Source organism: Zalophus californianus, chromosome 9 (assembly GCF_009762305.2).
Source record: "Zalophus californianus isolate mZalCal1 chromosome 9, mZalCal1.pri.v2, whole genome shotgun sequence".
Lineage (NCBI taxonomy): Eukaryota > Metazoa > Chordata > Mammalia > Carnivora > Otariidae > Zalophus > Zalophus californianus.
Window position 1 is genome coordinate 102,167,538 of NC_045603.1, and position 19,823 is coordinate 102,187,360.

The 19,823-nt window shown below is 47.2% G+C and overlaps 1 protein-coding gene across 17 annotated transcripts in view; it reads left to right on the plus strand.

The window, feature by feature from the left end:
• Positions 1 to 5,808: 5,808 nt before the first annotated feature.
• Positions 5,809 to 19,823, plus strand: part of DDX11 (DEAD/H-box helicase 11) — a 51,763-nt gene continuing 37,748 nt past the window's right edge. For 12 of the 17 annotated variants that reach the window (XR_003519768.2, XR_003519770.2, XR_004820280.1 and 9 more), the window contains exons 1-6: positions 5,809 to 5,936; positions 9,606 to 9,791; positions 10,038 to 10,185; positions 16,583 to 16,831; positions 17,299 to 17,385; positions 17,701 to 17,858. Coding sequence is in view for 12 of the 17 variants with exons in the window: in XM_027592790.2 (XP_027448591.1) it covers positions 10,042 to 10,185; positions 16,583 to 16,831; positions 17,299 to 17,385; positions 17,701 to 17,858 (638 nt within the window). In the remaining 5 variants the exon portion in view is untranslated. Of the gene's footprint in view, positions 6,057 to 6,155; positions 6,274 to 8,862; positions 8,989 to 9,605; positions 9,792 to 10,037; positions 10,186 to 16,582; positions 16,832 to 17,298; positions 17,386 to 17,700; positions 17,859 to 19,823 lie in introns of those variants that run through there. The other 5 variants (XM_027592792.2, XM_027592798.2, XM_027592794.2 and 2 more) reach the window with 5 other exon arrangements.

Consider the following 19,823-nt stretch of genomic DNA (forward strand, 5'->3'; position numbering starts at 1 on the left):
TAGGACCCAACTTTACTTATTATTAGATTTTATTTATTTATTGTTAGATTTATATCACAGCTGTATCTAAAGGGGATCTAAGAAAACCTATAATAAAAGCATAGGATTACTAAAACCAAACCCAATTCATATTAGTTAGCTTTGTTGAGCTTTTATAATATGGCATGCCAGGAGCTAAGCCCTCAATGTTACCAAGATGATCTCGTTTATCTCAGAGAATCCTGTAAGGGTTGGTCCTGCTATTATCTCCATTTTATAGCTGAGAAAACTGAGGCCCAGAGGCCTTAAACAGCTTGCCAGGGTCACTGAGACTGTTAAGAGTGGATCTGAATCCAGATGGTCTGACTACTAGAGCGTGTACTTAAAATTATCAAGAAGTAATGAGAACAGAAAAATAAGTATCAAAAAACACTGGCCATTCGGGGGCGCCTGGGTGGCTCAGTCGGTTGTGTCTGACTTTTGGTTTCAGCTCAGGTCATGATCTCCTGAGTCGTGAGATCAAGCTCTTTGCTCAGCAGGGAGTCTGCTTGAGATTCTCTGTCTCCCTCTGCCCCACCCCCTACCTGCGTGTGTGGGCACTCGAGTACGCACTCTCTCTCTCTCTCTCTCTCTCTTTCTAAAATAAATAAATAAATAAATAAATACCCACTGGCCAATGAAAAACTAAAACAATGCACATTGAATTTTGAGATTATTAGCAGCAGAGGCAAAGAGGAATATATAATGGGCTTAAGTAGCTCTTGATGTGGAGAACATAGGCAAAAGGAAATATAGATACAATTAAATTTCCTTCTAACTTGCCGCCCACTGACAAATACTTGAGACAGGCAGAATTTGACGTTCCTCTGGCAACTCCCAACTTTCCTAATGTTATTCCCTTGCTAGAGGGAAAAACCACATTACCTTGACAATAGCTAGGCCTCCAGGATCCTGTAAATCTTCTTTAACATATGAAAATCCTTTTGGAGACTTCCTTTGTCTCTACCTCCCTACCCATTTAAAAGTATATAATCCGGGCGCCTGGGTGGCTCAGTTGGTTAAGCGACTGCCTTCGGCTCAGGTCATGATCCTGGAGTCCCGGGATCGAGTCCCACATCGGGCTCCCTGCTCAGCGGGGAGTCTGCTTCTCCCTCTGACCCTCTTCCCTCTCATGCTCTCTATCTCTCATTCTCTCTCTCTCAAATAAATAAATAAAATCTTTAAAAAAAAGTATATAATCCATTGCTCCTCAGAACGCCAGTGCAGCCTTTCTGCCCACCAGTTCTGTCCCCGTGCTTTAATAAAACCACCTTTTTTGCACCGAAACCATCTCCAGAATTCTTTCGTGACCCTTTGCTCCCGGACCCCAACATCCAGTCACACCAGCTCTCACTGTTGAGTTACAGAAAGCATATTTGTACATGAGTGGAAAGTTTTTTCTCCCTGGCCTTGAGTTTAGTGGGGTATTTGTTCAGAAGGTCTTTGAGTTAATTCAATGAATGGCATCATCTGAGGCTGTTTAATAAGAAATGCAGAGGTGCTCCGCATAGGTCTAACAGTCCTGATTTTACCCTTGGGACAAAGCCCAGGGTCTAATGTTAGGAGTGTCGGTCTTATAGGATGATGCCTGGGGCAGGGATGAGAAGAGATTAGAGGGTCACCTGCAGGTTTATAGGCTTGTAGGAACTGCCTCTACCCTTTCCATTCCTATTGCTGCCACTCTTGAAGTCTGCGTCCCTATTGCATGGTCGGGTTTACTGCACAACCTGGCTTGTTTGCTTGCTTCTGGTCTCTCCGCTCCAAAGCATCCTTTGAGACAGAGAAACTGAGGGACTTCATAAAAAATCTGCTTTCTGCTTCTTCTCCTGCTTCTATCTTTGCTAGGACCTGCACCCGCACTTTACCCACGTCTCATAGTGCAAATAATGTAGGTCCTCCTTTGGAAGGGAGTTAATGATTTCTTTCGAATCATTAACATCTAAGGAAGGACCAGGTGCACATGACTGGAAGAAGTCATCCCATGTGTGTTCCAGACCATGACCACTAGACATCTCGACACTAAGACCCACTGGCTCCAGGAAATAACACCTGGGCCCTCATCTTTGTTCTAACTGGTTCCTGGATGCCTGAGAGGATACGTACTCCAGACCCTAAACATAGACAAGACTCTCTTCTTTCCTTTCTGAGTCTCCCAGACACTCTGTACCTGCACTCTTTCAATACCTCCAATAAACTCGGCTTTCACCTTCTGCTTGGCTCATGTTTGATTTCTATCCTGCGTGCAGCCAGAGGCCCTCCTGGCTGGTCCAGTGGGACCCCCCCCCCCCCCCCCCCCCCCCCCGCTCTGAGTCCCAAGACCTGGTCTGCTGGCATCACTTTCACATTGCTTCTGGCTTAACATTTCCAAGACATTGCTTTTTCAATTTCGCCCCTCCATTCAAAAACATTTCAGTGACTTGCAAATTGCTTAAAAAGGAAACCACAGGCCCAAAATGCTGTCACGTAGGCCAAATCAATAAACCAAGAATCAATACCTAACCTAACTGCAGTTTGAACCCCCCCCCCCCGGAATGTAACCTTTAACCAGTGAACACGGAATTTGCTGGTCAATGACGAGGAAATTTACTGATAGACCCCTTCTGCTCCCTTTGGGGTGGGAGTCCGGGGGGAGGGGCAACCTTGCCAAAACAATTCATTCCTCGCTAACAAATTCCTTTCTTCCTTTTTAATGACTTCTTTGTCTTTAAAAACCATTCTTTTGTTTAACTCAGTGGAGCTCCTCTCTGCCTCCTAGATGGGATGCATGAATTGTTTAAAAAAGCCAATTAGATCTTCAAATTTACTTGGTTGAATTTTGTTTTGTTTTTAACAAGTATGAAGTCTAATGTATTATCTTGCTATTTAAAGTCTTCTGCAACCAGACCCTGACTTACCTTCATGTCTTATCCTCTCCTAGTCCTTAAATGGTGCTTCTGAAATCAGAGGCTTCAATACCCTAGGAGTGTGTGTGTGGGGGGGGGGGGGGGGGGCGGCAAGGAGGGAGAGGGACCTTTGATGCAATAAGGGCCAAAACGTAGTGAACATTATTTCTAAGTGTCAAGTTTACCAGATGACAGTTACTCTAAAGTTTTTTTTTATTTTTTCTAAAACAAGCTATAGGGGCGCCCGGGTGGCTCAGTCGTTAACCGTCTGCCTTTGGCTCGGGTCATGATCCCAGGGTCCTGGGATCGAGTCCTGAGTCAGGCTCCCTGCTCCGCGGGAAGCCTGCTTCTCCCTCTCCCACTCCCCCTGCTTGTGTTCCCTCTCTTGCTGTCTCTCTCCGTGTCAAAAAAATAAATCTTAAAAAAAAACAACAAAAAAACCCCCCAAAACCCCCCAAAACATGCTATAGAGTAGAGTGCAACATTACATCAACTTTAAAGCTAAAACCAAGGCATCACAGAGCTTTTCGGGATTTTGGTGGGCCACATTTCAAGGCCCTATTACTTTCTTATTGTCTTCAAACTAACCCAGTCACTGGTAGTCATAAATACTCATAAAAAACTGACCCTGGAATTGATGTGGGAAACAAAGGAAGAAGGAAAATTATCAAATTTCCTTACGACGTACAGCCCCATTGACAAGTCCTTGAAACAGGTTAGAGTGACATTCCTCTAGGGACTCAACTGCCTCAATGTTGACACTTTGCTAAGGTCAAAAGCAATCCTAGCTGCCCACGCCCCCAGGATCCTGTAAGCTTTCTTTAACATATAAACCCCCCCCAAGATACGTGTTGGCAATCATCCCCCAAGAATATGGCCCACCGATATCCATCTGAAGGGTCTCATGACTAAGGTGTTATTACGCGGTAATAAATGGCCTTTTCCCAACAAGAGCCAGCCCCCTCAAGGTCCTGGAAACCTTGCTTCCAAAACTCCTTAGAGACTTACACTATCCCTAGCCCCCTCCCAACTTGAAAGTCTATAACGGGCCACTCCTCCTGACCCCGGTGCAGCTCTTCCTGCCTCTGGGTCCTTTCCCCGGGCTTTAATAAAACCGCCTTTTTTGCACCAAGGGCGTCTCAAGAATTCTGTCTTGGCCATCAGCTTCTAACTCTAATGTTCCTTCTAAAATCAGAATCACCTTTTGTAAACTCCCACTTTTATGCAGTTTTTAACTTTTATGCTTTTATGAAGTTTTTAACACTGGTTCCTCTCCCTGAAAGCCTTTCCTTCAAATTCCAGCAAACTGTCCCTAACATCCCTTGATCCTGCTGGGAAATCACACCAATTACCTATGTCATTCCAGGAGGAGCACTTAGTATAAAATGCCTCCTTTATCATTTCTTAGAATCATTCTGTGATGTTGTGGCAATATATATATATAAATATATATAAATATATATGTCTGATATATTCGGTATTTGTCCCCATTCCTAGCACAGAACTCCTAAAATCCTTGGAATTTCCTGAGATCGATGGAGGTGTATTATGTTAATGTAGTGATTTTTGGAAGGCCTCTAGGTAACCTAAGGATGGGGTTTGGTTGCCAGGGGAACCAACCAAGAGATTAGAAGGTGGGACACCCCAGACTTCCTAGGAAGGGAAAAGGCCAGGAGATAGAGTTCAATCACCAATGGCTAATGATTTAATCAATCATGCCTGCGTAACGAAACTTCCATAAAACGCTGAAAGTAGGGGGTTCAGAGATCTTCTACGTTAGTGAACGCGTGCAGGTCCTGGGAGAGTGGCACAGCTAGAGAAGGCATGGAAGCTTCCCACATAACCTTGCCCTATGCATCTTTTTCCACTGTCCCTGAGTTTTAGCCTTTTATTAAAACAAACAAAATAACAACAACAACAAAAACCACCTAGCGACCTAGTAAGCAAAATATTTCCCTGCGCCTCTACAGCAAATTAATCTGCCTGGGATGGGGGTGGGGTCATGGGAACCTCCCATCAACTATAGCCTGGTGGGTCAGAAGCACAGGTAACTAACAACCTAGACCTGTAACTGGTGCCTGAAGTGGGGGCAGGAGTAGTCTTGTAGGACTGAGCCCTTAACCTGTAGGATCTAATGCTATCTCCAGATAGTGTCAGAAATGAGTTCAGTTTGGTGGTGTTGGAAAAAACACACACTGGACATACTTTTCAGAAAGTTGGTAGGGATCAGATATCGTCTTAATTCCCAGACTGAACAAAGGAGAACCCAAGTCCAGAGAGGTGAAGGTGACATGTTTATTCTAACTAGAAGGTGTGCTTCCTGATGGCAGGGCTGGTGCTTTATCCTCCTTGCCCCCCTCAGGGTAGTGCCTGGACTTAGTGCGAACAATAATCTAAACTCTTCTTCTAGAGTGTTTTAATTTACACGATTTCAAGATATCCAAGACCCTGCACAACCCTGTCGAGGTGAGCAGGGCAGATGCCGTCCATTTTAGAGGTAAAATAACTGAGGTTCACTCGTAAAGCCTGACAAGAGCCAGGACCAGAATACGGGTTTCCTGATTCTTGGCTACAGCATCTCAACATCTTTGGGTGTTTGGTCAATATTGGTCAATTTGATCAAGCCAAGCAACTGTTGAGCTCAGTACATTTGGCGCCAATCGGAGGAGGATCACTGAAACATCCTGCACCTGGCAAGAGGGCAAAGGGAGAAAGCCCAGTTCCCTGACCCCAGCCTCTAGGATTCTGTCATGACGAGGGTTTCCAGCGCCAGACAAAAAAAAAAAAAAAAAAAAAAAAAAAATCCCAGTTCCGAACCCGCTGCGCAAGCGCAGAGGTACAAAAGGCGAATCACCCCACCCCGCCCCTCCAAGTTCCGGGTTGCGCAGGCGCAGTGGCGCGGGGGCGTGGCAACGCAGCACGCTCCTCCCGGGGGCCGACGTTGACGGAGGGGCGCCACGGTTTGAAGTTACGTGACTTTCTGTTCGAACGCCTCATCCGCCCGGCTTCAGCGAAGCAGTCCCGCCGGCGAAGAGGGTGAGCGCGGTGCCGCGTGAGGACGAGGCGAAGCGACAGGAGAGAGGGTAGACGCCAGTGGAAACGCAAACGCGGCGAGCTGTTGTGCAGAGGGGCAGGCCGAGTCGGGAGCGGGAAAAGGTTCTGGAGCCGGAGGGGCGGGACCAACGTGTGATTGGCGGGCTAGAAACCAATGCGAGGGGAAAGGACAGACCAATGAGGGTGGGACCTGCAGTGGCTGTGGAGCGGCGCTTAGGAGTGAGAACAGCTACCCTGCGTCAGGGGGCTTCAATTTAGCCCGGCTGTGCTAAGGCGCTTTTCATAAATTACCTTATTTAGTGATCCTACAACGCTATGAGTAAGTGCTGTTACCTGTTTCTCTTTTACAGATGAGGAGACTGAGGCTTAGGGATATTAACATAAGCTGGGATCCCAGACTTGGCCACCGGAGCCCAGTTCCCATTCTGTTAAAGGCTCCGCTCTACTGCCCGTCAGGGAATCAAAGTGGAGTAGGGTTCAGTCTAGAGGACTGGGATGAATGGAATTGACCACTTGTTGGAGGAGGTGTCATAAAGGTGGAAATAAATGCTAATAAGTAGCAGGTTCTTCTTACATAGTGTGAGAGCTCCGAGGATGGAGCTGGGAGGGAGATAGAAGGCTCCAGCAAGGTGAGAATGTGGGGGTTGTGGGCCGGACTGTCTCTCCACATCTTGGAGCATTGCAGCTGTGCAAGCTGTGGCTCTGGATTAGCAGCCGGTGTAGAGAAGCTTTTCTTCTTTTAGGGCTGTGTTGCCTCCCAGGTCTGTGAAGTTGAAGTATTTTAGGAACCTAACAGCACAATAGTCGCTGGCTGGAAGTTGTCTCAGGCTACCATAACAAAGTACCTTAGACTGGTGGGCTTAACAGAAACTTGTTTACTCACGGTTGCAGAGTCTGGGAAGTCTAAGGTGCTGGCGTATTTGGTTCCTTGTGAGAGCTTTATTCCTGACTTGCAGAGGGCCCCCTTCTTCCTCATCCTCACATGGTGTGGAGAGTTCCCTCTTTCCCCTTCTTCCAAGGTCACCCGTCTTTAGAAGGATTAGGACCCCTCTCTTATTATGACTTTAACTTCAGTTTCCTACTAAAAGCCCTATCTTCAAATACAGTCTGTGTTGGGGAGTAGACCTTTAACACTTGAATTTTGCCGGGGGGGGGGGGAACACAATTCAGTCTGTAGCTATAGTTTATACGCAAGTAAATAATGAGTGGTGATTGAGAACTGAAGAAAAGGAACTTTCAGAACTAACATGTACCTGAGATGCTTTCATGTATTTTATCTCATTTAATAAGTATATGCTCTGTGCCTTAGCATTAGTGGGGAATTCTAGGGAGAACTTGTGTGTGGGGTTGTGGCTGTCCACCACACAACCAACCTGAAGAGGTGAGAAAAAGTTACACCAAATGTCCTGAATAGCACTTAGTGAATCCACTCTTCAAGCATTTATGCAAATACTTCTTTAACTTGTGATTTAGCTTGTGCTGCTTTTGGAATAATGAGATCCATAATTACCACCCACAGGGGGGTGAAATAATTACTTTTCTTCTATACTGTTTCATGTTGTCATTCTGAAGTTTAGTAACCAAGTCTTTCTTTTCAGTAGGCTTGCCCTGGTGGGAGGAAGAGGGATGAACTGTAAAACCCAGGGGCTTGGAGGTCTGGCAGATGGGGGTTCAAGTCTTGGGTTCAAGCACTTGCTGAGTGACTGGTCAAGTCTCAACCTTTCTGAGTCTCAGTGTTTTCATCTATAAAATACAGCTAATAAAAATATCACACAGGGTTGCTGTGAGGTTATATGAAAGCAGTTGGAAACCATTAAAGAACTGGCCCTTGGACTAAGTATTTTAGTTGTGGGACCTCCTCTGCCCATGCCTCTGAAGAACAGAAACCTCTACCTACAGCCACCATATCAAGCTGGCTATTCATTCATTTCATCAAAATTTATTTGAATGCCTGCTAGGTGCCAAAGTACCTATTCTGGTGCTGGGGGCAGGGAAGAACAAGACAGACAAGGTTCCTCCTCTTATGCCATGTATATTCTGGTATGAAAGGATTATAAATAAGTTAGTGCTAAGAGCTGCGAAGAAATTAAATACAGGGTAATGAGACAAAAGAGTGACTTCAAGCAGGGTGGTGTATGTGTGTTTGGATAGGGAGTGGTATTTGACCCGAATAGGGTGGCCAAATAGAGGCGGAGGCTTCTGGGAGAAGGCTGAGTCCTAAATGTCCATCATTTGCCAGGCAAGCTCAAAGGTAGAGGGCGCTGAAGAGGCCCTGTGCCAGCCAAAGTTTGGGGTAAGCAGAAGCTATGAGTAAGCGCAGGAGGTCAGTGAGTGGCTCCATCTGGCATGTGACTGAGCAGCAGAAGGGCAGTCTGTGGGTGTTTACTTGGTGGGGAATTTCTTGGAGCTCTCTTAGGATCTGGATTACTTTGTAGTTGTAGTCTGCAAGAAATCCCACTCTGTCAGTGGCTTCTGTTTTTTTTGTAGGTTTTCGCAGATTTTGCATAATTTCTCAGTATGTATATTTTCATTAGATCTCCCTTCTGCCTCTGCTGATTATCTCTTGCGAGGTGAATCTGACTAAAAGAGAGCCATATGGACCTTGGTGTGGGTCCCTGGTTTTTCTCTTGTTAACTTTGCCCTTGAAAATTATTTAATGTCTGGAAGCATGATTACCCAACAACTGTGTCCTTATAGTGTTGTACAGGTTAACTGGGATAATAATAGTAAAAAGGCCTGTGGAGTGTTTAACACATACTAGGTGATCAAAATTTGTTAGACACCTTCCTCTTTTCTTCCTTTTTTTTTTTTTTTTTTTTTTGATTCTATGCCTCCCTCTCAGTATTGAATGGTCCTAGTTTTTAATAGTCACCCTTCTTACAGTTTTTCACCTCTGTCGTCCTGTTAGGTGCTCCTAAACTATTAACTGGACGAACGTCATGGCAACTACCTTTCCCTTCATAAATGTGTTGACATTGTCAGTAGTCTTACTGAGGCCGGTCGTGTGGCAGGATTCTAAGTGGATTTCAGACTGGTTAGTACTTAGAAGAGATGGGCCTGCCAAATAGGTTGGAGCAGTGACTTCCAAAGAGAGTGTGGGAACCAGGATGGAAGGGTCAGTCCTCCACATGGTAATGAAAGGAAGAAAGGGTTGGGGCGGCTAGCAGGCTCAGTCAGTTGAGCATGTGACTCTTGATCTCAGGGTCATGAGTTCAAGCCCCACATTGAATGGAGCCTACTTAAAATAAAGATTAAAAAAAAAATCTAAAGGAGGAAAGGGTGTGGAGAAGCTATCTTAGAGAAATTTGGTTCAGAAGAGGGGAAAAAAGATAAAACATGGAGCTGAGACGTTCTTCTTAGACCTTGGCCTGGCAAGGAAAGAGAAATGCTATGGTCTCAGTGTTGGGGAGCTCTGGAATTCCAGCCAGGGCTTAGTCCCTGTCAGGAGAGCTCTCCCAGTCTGCAACCAGACAGAAAGCTCTTATTTCTTGAGGCTGGGAAGGCTTTAGGAGGAGGCTCTGGTTTATACTGGACATGGAGGCTAGGATGAACAAAGAAGCAAACTAAAGATCCCTGTGAAATACGGATGTATGTGTGCACCTGTGCCAGGTAAAGAACTGTACTGGTGATTCTCTGCCTGTGTTTTTACAGGTCTTGGCAGCAGGATTAAGTGAGGCGGCTTTGCCAGGCAAAGGCTGTGCTGTGGACATGGGCAGAACTGTGCTGCACAGCTAGTCAGGAGCAACACCCCTGACCTCAGGGGTACACCTCGAGAGGAAGTCTTTACACCTTTCCTGGAGGCATTAGAAGGGTGTCCAAGAAGCAGAAGAATCCCAGGTAAAATGGCAGGGCGGTTTCTGTTTCAGGGCTCTGCTGGGCTGCGTTCTGCATAGCCATTTCTGATAAATGTCATTAGATGGGTTGCATGAGCTGGGTATGGCTTCATGAGGGCGTGCACCTTGGGGAGAACATGGTCTCTGCTTGCAAAAAAGTGTACAACCTGAGGAGAAATTCTGTATCTAGTATTGAGACTGGTCTTAGGAACTGTTCTAGATTTCAGGCCTATTTTTTTTTTTCCCCTAGGACCATGGCTAATAAAACCCAGGAGGTTGGTGGTATCCATTTCCCTTTTCCCTTCACACCCTATTCCATTCAGAAAGACTTCATGGCAGAGCTGTATCAGGTGTTGGAGGCTGGCAAGATTGGAATATTTGAGAGTCCGACTGGCACTGTAAGTATGACTCTTCAGGGGCCAAGAGGGTCCTGAGAGACCCTGATTATGGCACTGCAGAAGCCACCTAGCATGCTTGTTAACCTAGGCAGAAGTTTTCATGGTTTGAAGTTGGGCGAAGTTGTTCCCTTGGTTTATCTTTCTGAGTAACAGTCGCTTCCTCTGTTAAATGCAGCCCCAGGGTCTGAGAACAGTTACGCTGAAGGTCAAGGAGAATTTGAATGCCTGTAGAAACCAAGACCTATAGCACCCAAGCTTTGCAAATTGTTCTGGGCACACGACTGCTTTGATGTTGAGAAACAAATTACCTTGGCTTTTTCACAGATTAAACATACTGGTTTCGTTGTCAGAAACAAAGTTACTGAGTGCTGGAGAGATCCAACCAAAGGCCCCTGAGTTTTTCCTTCCAGGAGTGGAACGATGGAGGGATTTATTAGAAGGTGGCTAGGAGGAAGATTAGGACTGTAGTGAGCAGTCCCCGCCTCTCCTTTAGAAAGTATTATGTGGTAGTGAGCTGCGTGTGTTGATGCAAAGATCCCCCAGCCAGGCCGCGGTCTCCTGGAGGTCCTCCTCTGTGTCCCTGTCATCCTGTGGAGCTTGGTGAGTTCTGCCCACAGGAGGCTTCTAACCCAGTGCAGCAGGCCTTCTTCCCCCACCAGTCCTCGCAGACTGGTTTTTCGTCTCAGCAGTGATTTCCTGATTAGTAGATTTGGGTGTTTCGAGTCCTTATTTGATCTCTCTGCAGCAGTTAGTATCATTGAACATATCCCTCTCCTTCGTTTAGAGTCATAAAAAATTTAATCAAAAATAATGCGTGTCATTTGTAAAGTTAAAAAGTTTATCAAACTTGGTTCTTTGGGCAGGTATTTTTAATTCTTTTAACTGGTTCCTAAGAAATACACTTGCATAGCATATCTGAAATTGTAAACTTGGTGCTGTTTCTTGATTTATTCATTATAGTGATTGTGCCTTCCTTTGTGATAGCTAAGATGTAGCTCTCTTACTGTCTCCTTTCCTTCCCTCGCCGCATCCTCCCGGTGTAGTTAGGAAAATTTTAGCCTCTGCTAAATCAGTATGCTCTGATTATGGGTTTTCTTCTTGAATAATTTTTGTTTTCCCAGAGTTGATAATTGCCTTTTAAAGTTTGTCTAGTTTTTAATATACCTACACCACTTTCTCACACCATCCAGGGGCCTTTCTGTATGATACTCCATCCATAAAATTACAGCTTAGTCTGGCTGCTCAGGCTGCCATAACAAAATACCACAGACTGGGTGGCTCAGAGGACAGAAATTTATTTCTCAGTTTGGGAGGCTGGAAGTGCAAGGTTTGGGCAGCCTCTGGCTTCTGGCAGGGACTCTTCCTGGCTTGTAGGGGGCCCCCTTCTCACTGTGTCCTCACATGGTGGAGAGAGGTTTGGTGTCTCTCCCCCTTTTATCAGGACACCAGTTTTACCAGATCAGGGCTCTACCTTTACGACCTCATTTAACTGTAATTCCTTCCTTGAAGGCCCTTTCTCCAATAGTCACATGAGGGTTAGGGCTGAAACATACGAATTTGTGAGGGGGACATAATTCAATCTGTAGTAATTACTAACTCCATTATACCGTGGAGATTTCCTTCTTGAAGTTCTCAGTTTACTCTTAAGATCTACTTCACAACTGTAATGCTAGGATTTCCCTTCTTTCCTTTAAAAAAATCAACTTTATGGAGTATAATTGACATATAATAAAATATATCCCTTTTATTTTTTTAAAGATTTTATTTATTTATTTGACAGGTAGAGAATCAGAGAGAGAGGGAACACAAGCAGGGGGAGTGGGAGAGGGAGAAGCAGGCTTCCTGCGGAGCAGGGAGCCCGATGTGGGGCTTGATCCCAAGACCCTGGGATCATGACCTGAGCTGAAGGGAGACGCTTAACGACTGAGCCACCCAGGCGCCCCCAAAATATACCCCTTTTAAATCCACAAGTCAATGAGTGTTGACAGATGTAAACCCCCATATAGCCACTACTGCAATGAACATGCAAAACAGTTCCACCAGCCCAGAAAGTTTGTTTACCCTTGGCTGCTGTTCCCCTCTCACACCCCACCCTACCCCAGCCAGTCAGGGTTCACTTTCCATCTCTGTAGATGCATTCTGTCTTTCTAAAATTTCATGAAAATGGAAACATATAGAAGTACTATTTTGTGACTAGCTTCTTTTGCTCAGCCAGCATAATATTTTGGGGATTCATCCATATTGTTGTGTGAATTCTTTGTTGGATTCTCTGTTTCCTGGATTCCGTATCTTTTCGGTTCACTTGTTTTGATAGAGAATGTTCCTGAAGGTTGTATGGGAGGTACGATTTTGAGACTTTGCTGGTCTGAGAATGTATTGATGTGCCTTTTCACTTGACTGGTAGTGATAGTTGGGTTAGGTATATAATTCTAGCTGCAGAATGCTTTTCCCTAATAGCTGCTCCCTCTACCCTCTGGTTTCCATTGTTGCTACTGGGACGTCAGGTGCAACCTGCACCTCAGTCCTTGGAGGCCTGATCCACCCCACCTTCCAAAGTTTCAGGATATCCTCTATCCTTTGTATTCTGAAATCGCATGTCGATGGGTTGGATGAGTGTGTTTAGTTTTTTGTGTTGGCCTCCTGATGGGCACTTTGTATCTGGAGGCTTCTTATCTCTCCATTCTGAGATGTTTTCTCACATTTGATAATCTTCCTGGTACTCCCATTCTTTGAGTTTGGACCTCCTGGTCTTCTTCTTCCGTTTTTTTTTTTTTTTTTTAAGATATTTATTTATTTGAGAGAGACAGAGATAGAGCATGAGCAGGAAGGAGGGGGAAAAGCACACTCCCCGCAGAGCAGGGATCCCGATTCGGCACTTGATCCCAGGACCCCGGGATTGTGACCTGAGCCAAAGGCAGATGCCCAACCGACTAAGCCACCCAGGTGCCCCAATTATGTTTTCTTCTAGTTGCTTATCTCTTTGGGCATATTGGTTTGTTCTTGTTTTGTTTCACTTTGAATTCTTCTTCAGGATTCCTTTGACTTTGTTGTCCAGTCTTTCTGTTCAGTGTATTTCTCTTATTCTATCTTTAATATTTAAGAACTTGTTCTTATTCTCTGCTTCTTAAAAATAGCATTCTGTTCTTGTTTCATGGAAATAATATCTTTCTGCGGATACCACTTAAAGTAGCATTTTTGAATTTTTTCTGCCCTGCATCATCTCATTGTCCATCCTTCTCCCTCCCCCAGTTTGGGTTCTGTGTTTTGTTGAGAGGCTTTCCTCAAATGTCTGGTGATCCTTGGCTATCTTCTGTTGGTGTTCAAGAAAAAGCCACCACAGGGCGGGCTGACTGGCTGTGGGGCAGGCTGGCTTTGGACTGATGGGCTAGCCTCTCTGTTGGGGCCTCCAGTGATCATTCACTGTGTGATTTCTCTTGAGCCATCCAGTTTTTCCAGAGAAGGTTCCTTTAAACTCTTGCCTTCTGGTCCCAGCCTGATGGCCATTATTCTTGAGGGTGTTCTGGGAAAGCTGCTTCAGGTGCATGGGCTTTCGCTTAGTGTCCTGCTTTGAGTCCGGCCCTCTTCCGCACCCTTCACTTGACCCGCCATCTCCAGAGCCCTCCTGGCTCAGCTCCTCCAGAGGGTACACATCCTGTCTTCTGCAGGGAGGGGACATCCTTGGCAATCTGGGGGCTTGTGAGCAGGAATCGGGGGGATCTCTCCAGGCACTTGGGCTTAGCATCCTTTACTCCTCTCTTTCCATTTCTCCTAAAACCTGTTACTTTCCCTTCTTCCACTTTCTTTGTTTCTGTGGGTTTTAAGCCTCTTTTATTCCTTTGGTGTAATTTTAGCATGTTTCAGAAAAGGACACAGAAGAGCATGTGTTCATTCTGCCCTGTTTAACCTGAAGGCTTAGGTTCCCATCTCAACCCTCTGCCTGTTCCGTGCATCCCATTCCTCTGCTCAGCCCTTTCTTGTCGATGTTCGTGGTTCCAGGGCGTCCTGTCTTTGTGACTTCAGTTACCGTATCATTCTGACATTATCTAAATCCTGTCTCTAGTAAGTTCTTCCTCCTGTGGTTGGTGCCCCCTTGCACACAGGGGTGCCATACCATTACCCGTGGTGCCTCACCTGCTAGACCTCTACCTCAGTGGCCAAGCTCCCCACTTAGCTCCTCATGATGCCTGCTTCTCTTGTCCCTCCCCATTTTAGCCGTTCATGAGTCCGCCACATTGTGCGCTGACCTCTCCACCTGGAGCCCACGCTTCCCAGGGAAATGCGACGCCCCGCGGTTCGTGTGTTAAGTTTGTGCCTGTGGGCATTTTCTAGAGAATTCTCCTTCCCAACATCAAGTCCAGTGCTTGTTACAGTGTGGGTGTTTGTATAACTGTGATATCTTGGGTGGTACCCCACGAAATAACATTGTTCAAAGCTAGGTATGTTGTGGGTACTTTATTAACCGAGGCAAGCATTGGGTCATACATCCTTTTAACATTTTCCGGTTTAGATTTTTCTTGTCTTACTAGGGGATATAGAATTGCAGGCCTCAGTCCTCCTTTCTCTTTGTGATAGAGTGTGTTCACAATTGTGGGAAGATAACTTTGACGTTCCCTTGGGAACTTCCTCAGCTCACTTTCCAGTGGAGGGTGCTGGCTCTCTGACCGGGTGTCCGACCCGGGGCCACTGTTTTAGGGGGATGGCTCCCTGGCCCCTAGCTTGGTGATGGCTAAAGCCGGTGGCTCCCCATTTTACTGGCATACAGAATGGCTGCTGTCCAGCTGCTGCTGGGGAGTGCTGTTCGGAAGTCTTTGCCATTGTGTATTTATTTATCAAAAGCTGAGAGAAATGGTCTATATGGGGCTTTTTCCAAAGATATGTCATCTCTTCATTCTTCAGAAGTGCCATTCTGTCATAGGGCCTTTTAAGAATTTCATGAAATAGGGCGCCTGGGTGGCTCAGTTGGTTAAGCGACTGCCTTCGGCTCAGGTCATGATCCTGGAGTCCCGGGATTGAGTCCCGCATCGGGCTCCCTGCTCAGCAGGGAGTCTGCTTCTCCCTCTGACCCTCTTCCCTCTCGTGCTCTCTATCTCTCATTCTCTCTCTCTCAAATAAATAAATAAAATCTTAAAAAAAAAAAAAAAGAATTTCATGAAATAGGTTCTTATTGCAGGACGTAATAATCTTACTATTATTACTTAATAATAGCAAAAATAATTAGCTCCTGTTGCTCACTTATGTACCAGGTATTGTTCTAATCCTGGAGTAGGTATTAGCTTTTATGGGTGTGAACTTACTTAATGCTTGCAGCAGCTCTGAGGAAGGCGCGCGTGTGCGCGCGCTCTCTCTCTCTCTCTCTCTCTCTCTCTCTCTCTCTCTGTCTCTCTGTCTCTCTCTCTTTCTCGTCTCACACACACACATACACACACGCCTCATTTTTTTTCTTGCCCCAGAAGGACTGTGTTAGTGCTCCCACTGCTGTAACAGAGTTCCACAGGCTGGGGGCTTAAACCACAGAAGCTTTCTCTTCACAGCTCTGGAGGCCAGAAGTGCAGACTCAGGGTTGTGAGGCAGGGAGGGTTCTCTTGGAGGGCCGTGAGAGGAGACTCTGTTCTGGCCCTCTCCTCAGCATGTAGGTGGCCATCCTCCCCTGTGTCTTACCGCATCGCCTTCCCTCTGGGCATGCCTCAGTGGCCCAATCTCCCCTTTGGGTAAGGACACCAGTCTTAGTGGATCAGGGCCCCCCTCTTTCTTAAACTACATGCATCTGCAGTGACCGTATTTCCAAATAAGTTCACATTCTGAGACACTCAGGGTTGTTAGGACTTAACATACGAATTTGAGGGGGGACACAATTCAACCCACAGCAAGGACCCACAGGGAAAATTCCAGTCTTTGAATTAAGAATTGTGTTCTCCAGAGCAATTAGTTTGCTTTAAAAAGTTTCTGAAGACTGGGACTCATGGGACCGATCATGTTCTGTCTGCACATGGGCTGTATTAAAGCATAGAGCCAAATGTGGCTCCCCCTTAGCGAGTATATAGGGTTTCAAGCCATGTATTTTTTGGCCTTCTTTTTTGGGGCTTTTTATCTAATTCCTCAGCTTCTAATTATGTTAACTTGCAGTACTTATATGTAACCTGATAAGCCACATTAAATTATCTTAGGAACAGTGAGCTATATAATTAAACCAAGAACTTTATTTTTCTTTCTTCCTTTTTTCCTATTTTTCCTGGCTGTCCTTTTGCTAATTCCCTTCCCGCCCTTTCCCAGGTTGGTCTTAGAGTGCCTTCTAATATTTAAAGTTAGACCTTCCTTGAAGGCTTTATTAAAATGGGAAACGTCATTTGGAAAGCTTTGGTTTTTGTTCTCGTTTTTGAAGACCTTTTTCTTCCTGTAGGGAAAATCTTTAAGTCTTATTTGTGGGGCCCTTTCCTGGCTCCGTGACTTTGAGCAGAAGAAACATCAAGAAGAGGCACGTCTCCTTGAAACTGGAACTGTCCCCTTAAGTGACGGGCAGGAGCAGTCCCCGTCTCTCTCATCCTCCTGCAAAGAGACCCCAGACACCCTGAGGCCTGTGGGAGAGCCTGACTGGGTGACTCAGTTTGTGCAGAAGAAAGAAGAAAGGGACCTGGTAGACCGACTGAAGGTGAGCTGTGGGGTGACAGAAGTGGGAGTCATCCAGGAAACAGGGCTTGGCTAGTAATTTGGCGTTGATTGTGGGAGTTAGCGTGTCCTTTGCCTTTGCGGTGCCTTCTTGAGCCTGTGGTACTGCACCCGCGCTGTCTTTTTAAAGCTGATGTCAACAGGCCTTCTCTAGATGGGGTGGACAGTTCCATTCATTACCTACTTGGGAAAGGAGCCTCACCGTTGCCGTTGGCAACGCGGTTCAGTGGCTGCAAACTCCATTAAGGGAATGAATTTGATTGAGAGTGTGTTGCTTTGGGAGGGAGTGTGCAGACCTCCCACACTGAGGGTCAGAGATGCTGCAGTCCCCGGAAGGAAGAACCGCCCCGCCCCGTGTATGGAGGCCCTGGGCTGAGCCCCAGACTCTTCAAGAAGGGCATGGTTTGGGACTTGGGCAGGAGTTTCCTTTCTGGCTACTCCACCCTCTAGGAGGAGCAGGTCAGGAGGAAGAAGCGAGAGGAACGCCTGCAGCAGATCCGTCACAATGCACAGCTCAAGTATGCAGCCAAGCGCATGGTGAGCGTCCTCTGCGGGAGTGGCAGGGACGGGGTGCCGGCACTGTTGTCACACTGTGTGGGGCCTTACGGTGCCGCTCCTGTGGGGGAGTGGCCAGGACCTCAGTCTGCTGGCCCTGCCCCCCTCTGGCTAAGTTCTCATCGTCCAGGAGCTGCAGCTTGAGCTGAGGTATTGATACCTGGGGTATAGTCACCGGTAGGGAAGCGAGGCCCGTGGTGATGGCGTGTGGTAGCCACTCGCAGGCAAACTCGGGTGGGGGCGCGGGCGCCGGTGCTGAGATTGCTTTCTCTCTCCACTGGCGGTGCTCTTACACAGAGACAAGAGGAAGAAGAGATGGAGCGTGTCCTCCGCCTCAGCAGGGAGGCGCTGGCGGCAGGGGCAGCGGCCGAGCTGCCAGAGCAGCCAGCATGTGGGGAGGAGGACCTGGTCCTCGCCGAGTATGAGAGCGACGAGGAGAAGGGAGCGGCTGGCAGGTAAGACGGCACTTCTCCCTCCCCCGCCGCCCCCGCCTTCGTGGACATGGGGCCTCCCGCGGGAGCGGCTCCTGTGCCCGGAGAGGGGCAGGCTGCTTTGTCCCTCATGAGGCATCCGAAGGGATGCAATGCCGGCCACCTGGCCCTGCTCTCAGTCAGGCTCCTCCTGAGCGTGTGTCACTGGTGGTGATGGCGGTAGCCAGCCGTGCCCTCTGCCAGCATCAGGTTCGTGTGAGTGAACTCTGGTAGCCTCGCAAGCTTTGTGTCTCCCCATCATGGCCAGCAAGGGGCTAGGAGGCCGAGGGGCAGGGACTGCACCCAGCCCGGCCGGCTCTAGTCGCGTGCTCTTCGCCCCCGGACTACACCGTGGGAGCTTTAGGACGTAAACCGTCAACGTATCCTTAGCCTGAGTTGCTCTTTCCACTGTCTGGTTTCTGTCTGGGTTTCTGATTTGTGAGCAGTAAGCTGCTGGGTGGAGTAGAAGACCCTGAAGATGACAGCGAGGCTTTTCAGAGGTCATGCTTCCCCTCGCGGGAGCCTCCTTTTCCATGCGCGCTTCAGTTGCACAGATGACCTTTGAGGATCTGCTCTAGGTGTGGCATGGTTCCAGATGCCAAGTACGCCGGCTACGCCCCCTGCCCATGGAGAGCTTGCATGTGGTTGGGGGCGGCGGGTGGTGGGACGAACACACAGGTGGTAACTGCGTGAGGTGAGCACATTTGCCCAGGAGGAAAATGAAACCAGGTGCAGCGGGTAGAGTGTGGGGTTGCCCCTTGAGGTGAAGCCAGGAGAGGCCTCTGAGGAGGTGGTGACGGGTGAGAAAGAGCCGTGGGAAGACCTGGGAGGAGAGGTCTAGTCAGAGGCCTGCTGGTGCCCTGGTCTGGAAAGGGGAGCAAGTTTGGTGGGTTTGAGGGATACAGAGAAGGCCCACGGGCTAAGAGCGAATGAGGAAGAGAGGCAAAGAAGAGGCAGCTGTCAGTTTGTTTGGGCCTCAGAGTTCCACTGAGGGGTCTAGGTATCTCTCTCCTTGTCGCGGGGCTGTGGGCCGTTGCAGGCAAAGGAGTGACCTGATTTGGGCATTAGGAAGGGCGTTAAGGTCATTTTGACATCAGTGCCTCTCCCCAAGGCATGAGTGCATCTAGAGGTCACTCCTCTTGGGCTCCCAGCTTGGAAGGGGTGTTTCCTGCTCCTCTAAAGGTGACTCCAGGTCCCATGTGTCCCATGTTGTCATTGACACTGTGGTGACCATGTGTGTGGAGTGTAACTCCAGGGTCTCAAACCTTCCGTTGACTGGTGATGGAGAAAACCTTCACAGCCTGTCTGCCGTGCACCTTCTAACCTCGCCCGCAGACGCTCAGGGTCCCGGCTGCCCTGACTTCTTTCTTTTCCCCTCAGCTTTATTCTAGATATAATAGGGGTATAACATTGTGTGAGTTTAAGATGCGTACCATGATGGTTTGATAGGCGTATGTATTGCAAAATGATCACTATGATGAGGTTACTTAACAGAACCATCACCTCACGTTCGTAACATTTCTTTAAAAATGTGCTCTCAGCACCTCTCAAATACACAATATAGTGTTAACGATAGTCATTTATTTTCAGAAGATCTATACCCTTTGACTGCTTTCACCCCACTCCTCAGCCCCTAGCAATCTACTCTGTTTCTAGGAGTTTGGTTTTTTTAGATTCCGCACAAGATGACACAAAATTTGTCCTTTGGCTTACATCACTTACCATAATGCCCTCACGGTTCATCTGTATTGTCACAAATGGCAGAGTTGCCTTCCTTTTTATGGCTGTTTTACGCTGTGTGTGTGTGTGACTCGTTCTTTATCCATTCATCTATCTGTGGATACTTGGGTTGTTTGCATTAGTTGCTGCTGTGAACAGGAAGGTGCAGGGATCTCCTTGAGATATGGATTGCGTTCCCTTTGGGTATATACCCAGAAGTGGGCTTGCTGG